Source organism: Trichechus manatus, unplaced genomic scaffold (genome assembly GCF_000243295.1).
Source record: "Trichechus manatus latirostris isolate Lorelei unplaced genomic scaffold, TriManLat1.0 scaffold00057, whole genome shotgun sequence".
Taxonomy (NCBI): Eukaryota; Metazoa; Chordata; class Mammalia; order Sirenia; family Trichechidae; genus Trichechus; species Trichechus manatus.
Window position 1 is genome coordinate 6397481 of NW_004443993.1, and position 13669 is coordinate 6411149.

The 13669-nt window shown below is 52.9% G+C and overlaps 1 protein-coding gene across 1 annotated transcript; it reads left to right on the plus strand.

The window, feature by feature from the left end:
* The first annotated feature begins 225 nt into the window (after positions 1-225).
* On the plus strand, positions 226-9773 carry ANGPTL4 (angiopoietin like 4). The gene is made up of 7 exons (XM_004378603.2): positions 226-582; positions 754-864; positions 1011-1128; positions 3840-3953; positions 7610-7705; positions 7800-8081; positions 9003-9773. Exons 1-7 carry the CDS (start codon positions 241-243, stop codon positions 9182-9184), a joined length of 1245 nt encoding a protein of 414 aa, XP_004378660.1. The 5' UTR covers positions 226-240; the 3' UTR covers positions 9185-9773.
* Positions 9774-13669: the final 3896 nt, after the last annotated feature.

The following is a 13669-nucleotide window of genomic DNA, read 5'->3' on the forward strand; positions in this document are numbered from 1 at the left end:
GCCTTCGAGGCTCCCCGCCCCGCCCCTGCACGAGGCTATAAAAGGGGGCACTGGGCACCGCGTAGACATTTTGAGCCTAGCGGACCTGCGGGTACGGCCTGAGCTCTCCGAGTGGCGTCTGCACCCGAGCGCGGCTTCGCCAGTGCCCCCGTGACTCCTGCTCTCCTTCTCGAGCCCCACGCCCGCCTTGTGCCGCGCACCCTCGCGTCCTCGCGCCAGGCCCCCAGGCTGTCTTGGAAGATGCGCTGCGCGCCTTCGGCCGGCGCAGCCCTGGTGCTGTGCGCCGCCACGGCCGGGCTGCTGAGCGCGCAGGGCCGCCCCACGCCTCCCGAGCCGCCCGAGCCTCCGCGCTTCGCGTCCTGGGACGAGGTGAACGTGCTGGCGCACGGGCTACTGCAGCTCGGCCACGGGCTGCGCGAGCACGTGGAGCGCACCCGCGGGCAGCTGGGCGCTCTCGAGCGGCGCCTGGGCGCGTGCGGGGCCGCTTGCGGGCAAGCCGCGGGGACCAACGCGTCCTCGCACGCTCCCGCCAGGCCGGTCCCCGGCGACGAAGCCGCGCCCGAGACCCTACGCAGCCTGCAGGTACGTGTGTTCCGACAGGCCTGGAAGGGTATGGACGGGAGGGGGCGCATCCCGGTACTCTGGGCCCCCCTGTCCCCAGCCCCAAAGGATGGAGAGATGGAAGGACGGACGGGTGGATGAATGGTGAGGCACGGGGCTCCTCCTCACCGGGGTTTTCTCTGCCCTCCCCAGATGCAGCTCAAAGCTCAGAACAGCAGGATCGAGCACCTATTCCAGAAGGTGGCCCAACAGCAGCGGCACTTGGAGAAACAGCGCCTGAGGATCGAGAATCTGCAGAGCCAGGTGCCTGAGCCTGTCCCAGGCGGGGAGGGAGGTCCCAGGCAGGGAGGGGCGTCCAGGCTGGGCTTGTAGATGCAGGTGTGTGGAGTTGGGCAGGTCTCGCAGCCTGAACGAGCCAGACCTGACACCGTCACTCTGCCCTGCCCCAGGTGGGCCTCCTGGCCCCTACACACCTGGACCATGAGGTGGCCAAGACTGGCAGGAGGAAGAGGCTCCCCAAGATGGCCCCGCAGGTGGGCCCTGCTCACAACACCAGCCGTCTGCACAGTGAGTGCCTGGCCCTTTGCTGAGCTTTGGCACACTCTCCTCCACTTGCCATCCCTGTCCCCCTCTTTGTCAGGTCCACTTACAGATAAGGCCCTGGCCCTGAGTCCCTGTGAGCTTACCAGTCTCCAGAGAAGGGCTGAAAGGGCACCTCCCACTTCTCAGCCCTGAACTTGTCCAGCTGGGCCACCACATCCTTCTTCCCAGCAAGCCCTGAGCTTTTTCCAAGACTTGCTAGCCACTAACTGGAGCAGGAGTTGGGAAGGAGGGACCATGGGGGACCTGAGCTGCAGGGGTAGGGCAGGGGATCAGCTCGAGTTACCTACTGGAGGATAGAACCCTCTGGAAGGGTGTAATGGTGGACAAGAGGGTCCCTGGTAGGGAGCTTGGAGTCCTCACTGGATGAGGCAAGACTGGCTACCTAGGAGGGGTGTTTTGAGGTTTGGGTTCCCCAGGATCTCTGTGGGGTGTGGATGTAGGGGGAGCCAGGGCAGGGAACCCACCTCCCCAGCCAGACACACTCAATTTTGCATCTCCTACAAATCTGGGGCCCCGACCCACACACTGGTCCCTCACTCTTCTCCAGACCTGAAAGACCCCCCCCCCAGAATCCCACCCACACCTCCTTGCAGGGAGTCAGGTCCTGGGAGAGTGGCGTTTGTCACCATCTCAAGCCCTAGGTCCTGTATTGTGCATGCTCCAAATCTCCGCAAATCTCAAATCGCAGGCCCTTGTGCCTGTGTGTGATCTGTGTGTGTCTGACGCTGCTCGTGTCTCTGCCCTACCCTGAGTTCACAGTCGCAGACCCCGTCGCAGTCACCTATCTGGGCAGATGCACCTCTCTGAAACCAACTGGGTGGAAGTTCTAATCCCCTCTTCACACCTTTGGGCCGGGTGATGGCTTCCAGCCTTCTAATCTCCAGGGCTCTCCCACCGGAGACTATCTCCCCTTCGCCCCGTCCCTGTCGGCCCTGCCCCCCCAAGGCCAGCTGCCCAGCGTGTTGAGAGTCAAGTACACCTTTCCCAAACTAGGCTTTGGGAGGAGGGACTTCAGGGAAAGCAGGCCCCGGTCCTGGTCCTGGCTGGGGCACGTGCTGGTGGAAGGAGTCGAGTCGTGGAGGGAGTCGGGGAACACGTGGGTTCAGGGAGTCTCCGACTCCAGGCTCCGCCCCGCCAAGTAGGGGAAAGTTCAACACTTGGAGACAAACAGCTGGCACTAATAAAGGCCACATTCGCAGTTTGGCTGCGGGCCTGTCTTGATTGGAAGAGAGAGAAATAGGGGAAAGGGGAGCTGCCTAAGGGACCGGAAGGTGTCCTCCGGCCGCTTGGGGCCGCCCACCACCCCCGCAGCCCAGACACCCTCGCTAGTGTCCTCGGCCTGCCCCTCCCCCAGCGACCTTTCCTCTACTTCTCTACTCCCCCCCCCTCCCCCCTCCCCCCCCCCCGCCTGGGCTGGAGGTGGGGACTTGCCCATCCTCTCTTGGTGTCTGACGTCCTCCTTCCCTCCTCCCTCCTTTTCTCTTCGGTACTCCCCCTCTTCCGCCAGTAGCTGGGACACCCCAGCAGGGGCCTCTGCCCCCTCCCCCAGTCCTCTCTAGGCGCCATCTGCATCCCCTACTCAAAGGAAACCAGATCCCCTGCCCGAGGCTCAGCTCTCTCAATCATTCATTCATCATTCATGCATTCATTCATCAGCCATTCAACCGTTCATCCATCCAGTCTTTATTGAACACCTCTTGTGGGCTAATGGAGTCCCTGGGTGGCACAAATGGTTAACTTGGTAATTCAGACACACCCAGAGGAACTTCAGAAGAGAGGCCTGGTGATCTGTTTCTGAAAGGTCACAGCCTTGAAAACTCTGTGGATCACAGTTGTACCTTGCACACATGGGGTCGCCATGAGTCAGAATTGACTCAGTGGCAGCTGATTTGGGTTTTCATTGGTTACTGTGGGCCAGGGTCAGTGGGTGCTGGTGCCAGGGTGTAGGCCAAGAGCCAGTCCTCATCCTCACAGAGTCCCCGTGCAGTGGGAGGGGGAACCATTAGAGGACCCCAGTGTTGGGGTGTAGGAGGCCTACTCTACCCATTTTGGGAGGTCTGGCCTGGTCTGGGTGGCACAGTGGTTAAGCGCTGGACTATTAACTGAAAGGTTGGTGATTCAAACCTGTCCAGAGGTGCCTCAGAAAAAGGGCCTCATGAGAAACTATCTGTTTTGTAAGCCTTCACCTGAAGTACAATAAAATATTTAAAAAAAAAAAGAAAAGAAAAAGGGCCTGGCAGTCTGCTGCCGAAAGGTCACAGCCTTGAGAACACTGTGGAGCGCAGTTGTACTCTGACACACAGTGGGGTCACCGAGAGTCGGAACTGGCTCAACGGCAACTGGTTTTGGCTGGTCAGGGAGGGTGAGGCAGGGAGAGAGATGTGAGGGAAGAGGGCCCCTCTCCTCTGCAGAGGGACCAGCATGTGCAAAGTCCCCGTTGCACGGAGGGTTCGTGGTACAAGGAAGACAGTGGGAGGTGGGGAAGGAGGCTTGTGTGGCTTGAGGGGTACTGAAAAAAGCCATGGGGAGTCATGGAAGAGTCTAGGTGGAAGGAGAGTGAGATTAGAATTGCCCCTGCTCTGCCTTTCACTGACTTCCCCACCCTCAGATACTCCTAAGACCCTGAGGGGCTGCACTCCTGCTTCACCCCAGCCTCCTTGCCCATCTATCCGCAGGGCTGCCCCGGGACTGCCAGGAGCTGTTTGAGGAGGGCGAGCGGCGGAGTGGACTGTTCCAGATCCAGCCACGGGGGTCCCCACCGTTCCTGGTCAATTGCGAGATGACTTCAGGTGAGAGGCAGGCTACCAGGGCACCCTCTGGGCACAAGCTTGCGTGTCATGGGCCCTCTTGCCCTGTAAAACGCTTCCCTTCCCCCAGCAGCTCCCATTACAAGCTCAGAGCCAGGTTCCCCTGGTGAGCAGCCCTTCCTGAGACCTGCAGCCCATCCTGGGGGTCTCCGCAGACTTCCGCTGCCCCTCCCTGCCTCCTTCCTTGCTTGCTGGGTCCTTGGGCCTCAGGTCTCGGCCACGGGAGCCCCTCTGTCTGCTGGTCACCCTGCAGGGTCTTCTCAGACTCTCCTTCCTCCAGTTCCCTGGGATGTTTGAGGGGAGCCTTGCCCTCTGTCATGGTTTGAATTATGTCCCCCAAAAAATGTGTGTGTCAATTTGGCTGGGTCATGATTCCCAGAATAGTGTGGTTGTCCTCCATTTTGTGATTGTAATTTTATGTTAAAGAGGATTAGAGTGGAATTGTAACATAACCCCCCTACTCAGGTCACATCGCTGATCCGATGTAAAGGGAGTTTCCCTGGGGTGTGGCCTGCACCTCCTTTTATCTCTTATAAGAGATAAAAGGAAAGGGAAGCAAGCAGAGAGTTGGGGACCTCATACCATCAAGAAAGCAGTGCCGTGAGCAGAGTGTGTCCTTTGGACCGGGGTCCCTGCGCCGAGAAGCTCCTAGTCCGGGGGAACACTGAAGAGAAGAAGGCCAACAGAGAGAAAAAGCCTTCCCCCGGAGCTGACGCCCTGAATTTGGACTTTTAGCCTACTTTGACTGTGAGGAAATAAACTTCATTCATTAAAACCATCCACTTGTGGTATTTCTGTTGTAGCAGCACTAGATGACCAAGACAGAATTTGGTCCCGAGAGTGGGGTGCTGCTCTAACAGATACCTAAAATGTGGAAGCGGTTTTAAAACTGTGAATGGATAGACGTGCGGCAGTGGCAGAGAACCAATAACAGCAGAACCAGGAGACCAGTGCGAGATGGCGCTGGAGCTGACCCACGGAGCCAGAGAGCTGAGTGCCTGTGTGCGGGAGGCTTCCTGGCAGAGTGGGGTGCCTCCGGGCACTTATACTGGTGGAGCTACAGAGCTTTGGAACACTTGGCCTAACAGGGCAGATGTGGGCATGAGCCCCAAGGGTTAAGAGGCCACAGGAAACAGAAGCAGAAGCTGAAGAGACAAGGGACACAGGAAGCCGAGCTGCTTCAGTCTCAAAAGGTATGGCCATGACCTCAGGGGTTTCAAAGGGTGGAGCCATGGCCCCTGGTGTTTCTAAGGGTGGAGTTGTCACTCCAGTGGACTAGGAGAATGGTGCGCCTAAAGCCAAGGGAGCAGAGTTGCTGTCCCAGTGGGCCTGGAAGGCGGAGCTGAAGCCCAGGGCCGAGGGGCCCCCACTCAAAATCCAGAGACTGTGGCCAATACGTAAGAGTCTGGAGGGCAGGGCCATTGTGTAAATTATCTCAGAGAACAGAGGACTATTTTCAAAGCCTTGAAGGCTAATGTAATGTGTTCTGTTGACTTGCTTGGTGCCTGTTATCACTTCTTTTCCTCTAGTTTCTCCCATTTGTAATGGAAATGTCTAGCTTGTGCCTGTTCTGCCATTGTACCTTTGGAAACAGATAACTTGTATTCTGGATTTCACAGATGAAGAGGAATTTTTGGATTTTGGACTTGGAGTTAAGACTTTGGCTATGATACGATGGGGTGAATATGTTTTCCATGTTGCAAGGATGTGATTTTTTGGGGTCCAAAGGATGGAATGTCATGGTTTGAATTATGTCCCCCAAAAAATGTGTGTGTCAGTTTGGCTAGGCCATGATTCCTGGTACTGTGTGATTTTTCTGTATGTTGTAAACCTGCCTCTATGATGTTAGTGAGGGAGGATGGGTGGCAGTTGTGTTACAAGGCAGGACCTGATTTACAAGACTGGATTGTGTCCTGAGGCAATCTCTTGAGATATAAAAGACAGAAGTGAGCAGTGAGACAGGGGGATCTCATACCATCAAGAAAGCAGTGCCGTGAGCAGAGCGCGTCCTTTGGACCGGGGTCCCTGTGCCGAGAACCTCCTAGTCCGGGGGAACACTGAAGAGAAGAAGGCCGACAGAGAGAAAAAGCCTTCCCCCGGAGCTGACGCCCTGAATTTGGACTTTTAGCCTACTTTGACTGTGAGGAAATAAACTTCTCTTCGTTAAAACCATCTACTTGTGGTATTTCTGTTGTAGCAGCACTAGATGACTAAGACAGAATTTGGTACCGAGAGTGGGGTGTTGCTCTAACCGATACCTAAAATGTGGAAGCGGTTTTAAAACTGTGAATGGGTAGACGTGCAGCAGTGACGGAGGACCAGCAGCAGCAGAGAAGCGGCAGCAGCAGAGAACCAACAGCAGAACCAGGAGACCTGTGAAAGACGGCGCTGGAGCCGACCCACGGAGTGAGAGAGCTGAGTGCCTGTGTGCCGGAGGCTTCCTGGCGGAGTGGGGTGCCTCCGGGCACTTATGGTGGAGCTACTGAGCTTTGGAACACTTGGCCCAGCAGGGCAGATGCGGGCATGAGGCCCAAGGGCCTAGAGGCTATAGGAAGCAGTAGCTGAAGAGACAAGGGACACAAGAAGCCGAGCTGCTTCAGTCTCAAAAGGTATGGCCATGACCTCAGGGGTTTCAAAGGGTCGAGCCATGGCCTCTGGTGTTTCTAAGAGTGGAGTTGTCACTTGGATGGACTAGGAGAATGGTGCTCCTAAAGCCAAGGGAGCAGAGTTGCTGTCCCAGTGGGCCTGGAAGGTGGAGCTGAAGCCCAGGGCCGAGGGGCCCCCACTCAAAATCGAGAGACTGTGGCCAATACGTAGAGTCTGGAGGGCAGGGCTATTGTGTAAATTGTCTCAGAGAACAGAGGATTATTCTCAAAGCCTTGAGGGCTAATGTAATGTGTTCCGCTGACTTGCTTGGTGCCTGTTACCACTTCTTTTCCTCTAGTTTCTCCCATTTGTAATGGAAATGTCTAGCTTGTGCCTGTTCTGCCATTGTAGCTTTGGAAGCAGATAAATTGTATTCTAGATTTCACAGATGAAGAGGAATTTTTGGATTTTGGACTTGGAGTTAAGACTTTTGCTATGATATGATCAGAATTGCGAGGTTGTCTTCCATTTTGTGATTGTAATTTTCTGTCAAAGAGAATTAGAGTGGAATTGTAACACCACCCTTACTCAGGTTACATCCCTCATCCAATGTAAAGAGAGTTTCCGTGGGGTGTGGCCTGCACCTCCTTTTATCTCTTGTAAGAGATGTAAGGGAAGCAAGCAGAGAGTTGGGGACCTCATACCATCAAGAAAGCAGTGCCGTGAGCAGAGTGCGTCCTTTGGACCAGGGTCCCAGTGCTGAGAAGCTCCTAGTCCAGGGGAACACTGAAGAGAAGAAGGCCGACAGAGAGAAAAAGCCTTCCCCCAGAGCTGACACCCTGAATTTGGACTTTTAGCCTACTTTGACTGTGAGGAAATAAACTTCTCTTCATTAAAACCATCCACTTGTGGTATTTCTGTTGTAGCAGCACTAGATGACTAAGACACCCTCCCTGGGTTTGGAGGGGGCTTGGGGTTTGGGATCCAGATGGGCGAGTCAGGGTCCCCATGAGGAAGGTCCTCCCGGTGACCTTGCCTCCCTCTCTGGACAGATGGAGGCTGGACGGTGATCCAGAGGCGCCAGGATGGCTCCGTGGACTTTGATCAGCCCTGGGAAGCCTATAAGGCGGGCTTTGGGGACCCCCAAGGTGAGTATTTCCTGGGGGGCTGAGGGAGACAGGGAGGAGGCAGAGGTGGCTGTGGAGGTGGGCCCCCCTGATCAAGCGCCTCTCCCCACTGCAGGTGAGTTCTGGCTGGGCCTGGAGAAGGTGCACCGCATCACAGGGGGCCGCAGCGGGCGCCTGGCTGTGCAGCTGCAGGACTGGGAGGGCAATGCCGAGTCTCTGCAGTTCCCCATCCACCTGGGGGGCGAGGACACGGCCTACAGCCTGCAGCTCACAGCGCCCGTGGCCAGCAAATTGGGCGCCACCGCTGTCGCGCCCAGCGGCCTCTCCCTGCCCTTCTCCACTTGGGACCAGGACCATGACCTCCGACGGGACGAGAACTGTGCCAAGACCCTCTCTGGTGAGCAAGCCCCATCCCAGTCCCTCCTGCCGCATCCTATCCCACCCAGCCCCTACCCTGCCCTTACCCTGCCCCACACAGCCTGACCACCCTCCCTGCCTCTGTTTCCTTTCCCTGCCTTCAACCCAGTTCCATCTGTTCCCTGTCCCCCTCTTCTCTTTATTTGCTGAGTGCTTTGGGTCACTGATTGAATCTCTCCCAGCCTCAGTTTTCCCATCTTTAAAATGGGTATAAGCATGGTGCTCACCTCTTAGGATTACTGTGTAAGCTCAGTGAGATGATGTATGTGGGATGGTGGCCGGTACATGGTAAAGCCACCAAAAGCAACCCTGGCTTGTTCAAATGATACTGAGGCAGAGTGCTGGCTCTCGGAAGTGCAACATATGAAACGGCCTTTTTGGTGGGTCCAAAAATGGTGGAATTCTTGGTAATTGCATATGGTTTAATCAAATACAGTTTGATGGAACTGATGACAGTACTGTAATGGAAATTGTTTAAGAAATGTTAGCCATGTGCCAGGTGCAGAGAAGTGACTTGCGAAGGTCACAGATGTGAAAGCAGACTTGTTTTGGTAGAGGAGGGGGCACCTGGGCCCCCTCTGTCACTACCTTGGGTTCCTCAGAACACAGATTCGCAACCTCTGCCAAAGCCCCACCTACAATGTGTAAAGTCCAAAGGCCACCCCATCCCCAGTCTCAACCCCAACTCCATCCCAACCCTATCCCCAACTGAAACCCCAAGCCCATCCCCAAGCTCTCAACCCCAACCCCACCTCCACTTCCAGTCTCAACTCTATCCCCAGTCCCATCCTCAACTGCAACCCTAACTCCATCCCCATCCCTGACCCCAACCCCACCTCTACCAGCTCCAACAGAGGCTCAAAGACGCTGACCTAACTGTTCCTTCTGCCTGACCCCACAGGTGGCTGGTGGTTCGGCACCTGCGGCCACTCCAACCTCAACGGCCAGTATTTCCGCTCTATCCCACGGCAGCGGCAGCGGCGAAAGAAGGGCATCTTTTGGAAGGCCTGGCGGGGCCGCTACTACCCACTGCAGGCCACCATCATGCTGATCCAGCCCACAGCAGCTGCCTCGGCCTTGTAGTCTGCTTGCTGGGGCCTGGTCCCAGGCTCATAGAGGACAGTGACTCTGTCTTCGGCCCAGGATGTGGCCACTTCTTGCCTGGGCAGGGGCTCCAGGCAGGGGCCGTGTGGAGCCTGGTGGACAGAGAAGAAGCCCGTGACTGGAGAAGGCCCCTTTCTGAGTAGGGGCTGCACGTGTCGGCCAGCTTTTGAGACCAGCAGGGCTCCAGGGTACGCGTAGAACCTGGATGCATGGGGTCGAGGGGCATTCTGTCCTGCTTCTTGCCTGCCTGAGGAGTGGGGGGATGTAGAGGGACCACTTGGGGGCGGCCAGGCCAGCCCTCGATGGCAGACTCAGTCACATTGACTGTTCAGGGCCCCGGGCCCCAGTGGGCCTGGGTGCCCTCACGGTGCTATTGTGCATGGGTGCTGTGGGATGAGCTGGTACCAGTGGCATCTGGATGCAGCTCACAGAATTCTTGGAATAAAAGCAACCTCAGAATATTTTGTTTTTCTTCGTCCTTTGGTTTGTTTTAAAACATGGACAGTTTCAAAGTCCACATAAACACATTCCCAGGGCAGAGGGTGAACACTCCCAGGTCCTTTTAGGACAAGGCAGGTGATTCTCCCCCCTACCAACAACCAATTTCAATTTCCTCCATATATTAGTTCGTAATGTGTAGCTCTGGTTTTTTATTTTCAAAATTACGGAGGAAAAAAAGCCCTCATACAATTCAATCGTGATGTAAACAGGTACTAGAACCAAACCAAAACCCATTGCTGTGGAGTTGATTCCAACTCATAGCGACCCTATAGGACAGAGTAGAACTGTCCAGTAGGGTTTCCAAGAAGCAGCTGGTGGATTTGAACCGCTGACCTTTGGGTTAGCAGCCGAGCTCTCAACCACTGTGCCACTAGGGCTTCAAACAGGTACTAGAGAAAGTGAGAATTCCTCTCCTATTTCTGCAAATGAATACCTGTTAACTTTTAAGTGCTGGGCTGTCCGATAGAAATATAATGTAAGTCGTACGTATAATTTTACTACGCTCCTTGGAAGCGAGGATGGTGAGACTCGCTTCCTTTGGACAAGTCATCAGGGAAGATCAATCACTAGAAAAGGACATCATGTTTGGTAAAGTGGAAGGCCAGTGAAAATGAGGGAAACCCTTAATATGATGGATTGACACAAGAGCCACAACAATGGACTCAAACATACCAACAACCATGAAGATGGTACTGGATAGGGCAACATTTCGTTCTGTTACACCTAACGTTGCCATGAGTTAGAGCTGACCTGATGGCCACTAACAACAAAATAGCCACGTTAAAAAAAAAGGTGAAATGAATGGAACATCAGAAATATATTTTATTTGCCCCCAATATATCACTACGTTAGTTTCCTAGGGATGTTGAAACAAAGTACCATAAACTGGGTGGCTTATAAGAACAGAAATGTAGTGTCTCACAGTTCTTGAGATCGGAAGTCCAAATCAGGGTGTCAGCCATGTTGATTCTTTCTGAGGGCTCTGAGGGAGAATGTTCCATGCCCCTCTCCTAGGTTCTGGTGACAACTGGTGATCCTTGGTGTTCTTTGCCTTGTAGATGCATCTCCACAGGGCTGTCCTCTCTCCATGTCTCTCTTGTCTCTTTTTTATAAGGACACCAGTCATACTGGATTAGGATCCACCCTACTCCAGTGTGACCTCATTAGATCTGCAAAGACCCTATTTCCAAATAAGGTCACATTCACAGGTATCGAGGTTAAGACTTCAACATACATTTTTGGGAGGTACAATGCAATCCATAAAAATTCCATTTCAATATGCGATCAATAAAAAATTATTAATGAGAGATTTTACATTCTGATTTTTGTGCTAAGTCTTTGGGATCTGTTGTTAGATGATGTCAAGTCAGTTCCAATCCATAGCGACCCTACGTACAACAGAACGAAACGCTGCCCAGTCCTGCACCATCCTCACTATGTTAGAGCCCATTGTTGCAGCCAATGTGTCAATCCATCTCGTTGAGGGTCTTTTTCGCTGACCCTCTACTTTAGCAAGCACGATGTCCTTCTCCAAGGACTAGTCCCTCCTGATAACATGTCAAAGTATATGAGACGAAGTGTGTAGTTTATGCTTACAGCACATCTCAGTTTGGATCAGCCACATTTCAAGTACTCACAGTCACAAGTGGCCAGTGGCCACCTGTGGTGCAATGGCTTTCTCTTACATAGGGCCTTTTTGTCCTTGGGTTTATAATTCTGCCAAGCTGATTAGCTAGGCCACAATCTTGCAAAGAGATTGGCTAGCATGCTACACAAATATGGTGTGTAAAACCACCCAATAGCATTAAGTGACCTTGTGGGAATTGGTTGGGACTATGCAAATTGAGTGACTTTGGTCTACTGAGGGGATTGGCCAGTTCCTGGTTCTGGTGGGAGGACCATGCCTTGACACTGACAAGGAGTAGGCTTACATAAGGACCAATCACACAGAGGTTGAGGGGGACCTCACTACCATCAAGAAGAGCCTGGAGTGGAGTATGTCCTTTGGACCCAGGGTCCTTGTGCTAAGAAGGTGAGAACAGCGGCAGCCAACGCAGAGCCCAGTGGCAGAGAAACGGAGGCATCAGCATGAGCAATGAGAACCACAGGACGGGCAGATGGATGTGGTGGGCTTGCGCGCCTACTGAGTAAGAGAGAGCTGAGCGCCTTTGGGCAGGAGGCTTGCCGGAGAAGCAGGATGCCTCCGGGCAAAGAGCTGTAACACTTGTCCAAGCAGGGCAGAGGCCTAGAGAAGGGCCACAGGCTGGCGCAGCTGAGGGAAGGGTCTGCCTGCAGGCACAGCCAAGAAGGAGCTGAGAGCTGTCCTGGCTGACAAAATGCATCTTGTCTCTTGAGTTGTATCCTGTTACTTCCAAGTTAATCCTGATTCCCAGTTGTAGCCTGTTCCAAAAAACCAAGCCTGTTGCCGTAGAGTCTATTCCGAATCATAGTGACCCCTATAGGACAGAGTAGAATTGACCCGTAGGGATTCCAAGGCTGTTATGTTTACGGAAGCAGATTGCCACATCCTTCTCTCGCAGAGCAGCTGGTAAATTCGAACCGCCCACCTTCCGGTTAGCAGCCAAGCGCTTAACTGCTGCACCACCAGGGCTCACTGTAGCCTGTTACTTCCCTAATAAACCTCATAACTGTGAGTATGATCTGTGAGTTCTGTATGGCCATTGCAATGAATTATCAAACCCAGCAGAGAAGTAGAGAGTGCCTTGAGGAGGACGGCTGGTGTTAGAATTAGTAAAAAGGTTGGAGAGTGGAGGTATATCTGACCTGCACCTCATGGGAATCAGCTTAGTGCTGATGGTGATTCTCATCCCTCCTCCTGCAAAGCTCTAGAGTACACAGTAATGCAGTATTTCGAGTAAACTCTTCATAGTTTTTACCAAATCTGCATATTGCCTATGCTGGAGTTTACTTCAAGTTTTCCTTTGTTAAAATTCTGATAAAGTTAATTTTATAGAGTTTATTCTGGTTTCAGAAAAGGTTCATGAACCAGCAACAGTTTCAACGGGACTTGCTTTGCCAGACAAAGAAAAACTGGGAGTTTTTAAAAGAGATAAAAGGCAGAGAGAGAGAGAAAGAAAACAAAACAAAGCATTTTTCACACATTTTGACATACCACCAGGTTATATAGGGGCCCTGGTGGCGCAGTGGTTAAGAGCTATGGCTGCTAACCAAAAGGTCGGCAGTTCGAATCCACCAACTGCTCCTCAGAAGCCCTATGAGGCAGTTCGACTCTGTCCTTTGCTATGAGTCTGAATCGACTTGACGGCAATGGATTTGGTTTTTTCTTTTGGTCAGGTCATATAAGAGCAGAACTACGAAATGTCCATACTTATTTACTCAAAAAGGGTTTGTTTAATGTCTGAGCTAAAACTTCTGAGCAAGCAGGCAAAACAAAGTAAGTGCAGCAGGAATGTTCGTGCCCACCGATGATGTCAAAGGAGAGAAATTTCAAACAGAATCCCTCCGACCCCCTCACCCAGGAGGAAGCATCCAAGCCTCTTTAACTCTTTCAAAGAGGCTTTTTAACTCCAGTAAGTCTAGAAAATAAAATACAAATTTAACATGGAAAAACATACATTCCTCATGGATAGGAAGAATCAATATTGTGAAAATGTCAATTCTACCCAAAGCGATCTACAGATACAATGCAATCCCAATCCAAATTCCAACAGCATTTTTTAATGAGGTGGAGAAACAAATCACCAATTTCATATGGAAAGGGAAGAGGCCCCAGATAAGTAAAGCATTACTCAAGAAGAAGAACAAAGTGGGAGGCCTCACACTACCTGATTTTAGAACCTATTATACCGCCATGGTGGTCAAAACAGCCTGGTACTGGTACAACAACAGATACACAGACCAATGGAATAGAATTGAGAATCCAGACATAAATTCATCCACCTATGAGCAACTGATATTTGACAAAGGCCCAAAGTCCGTTAA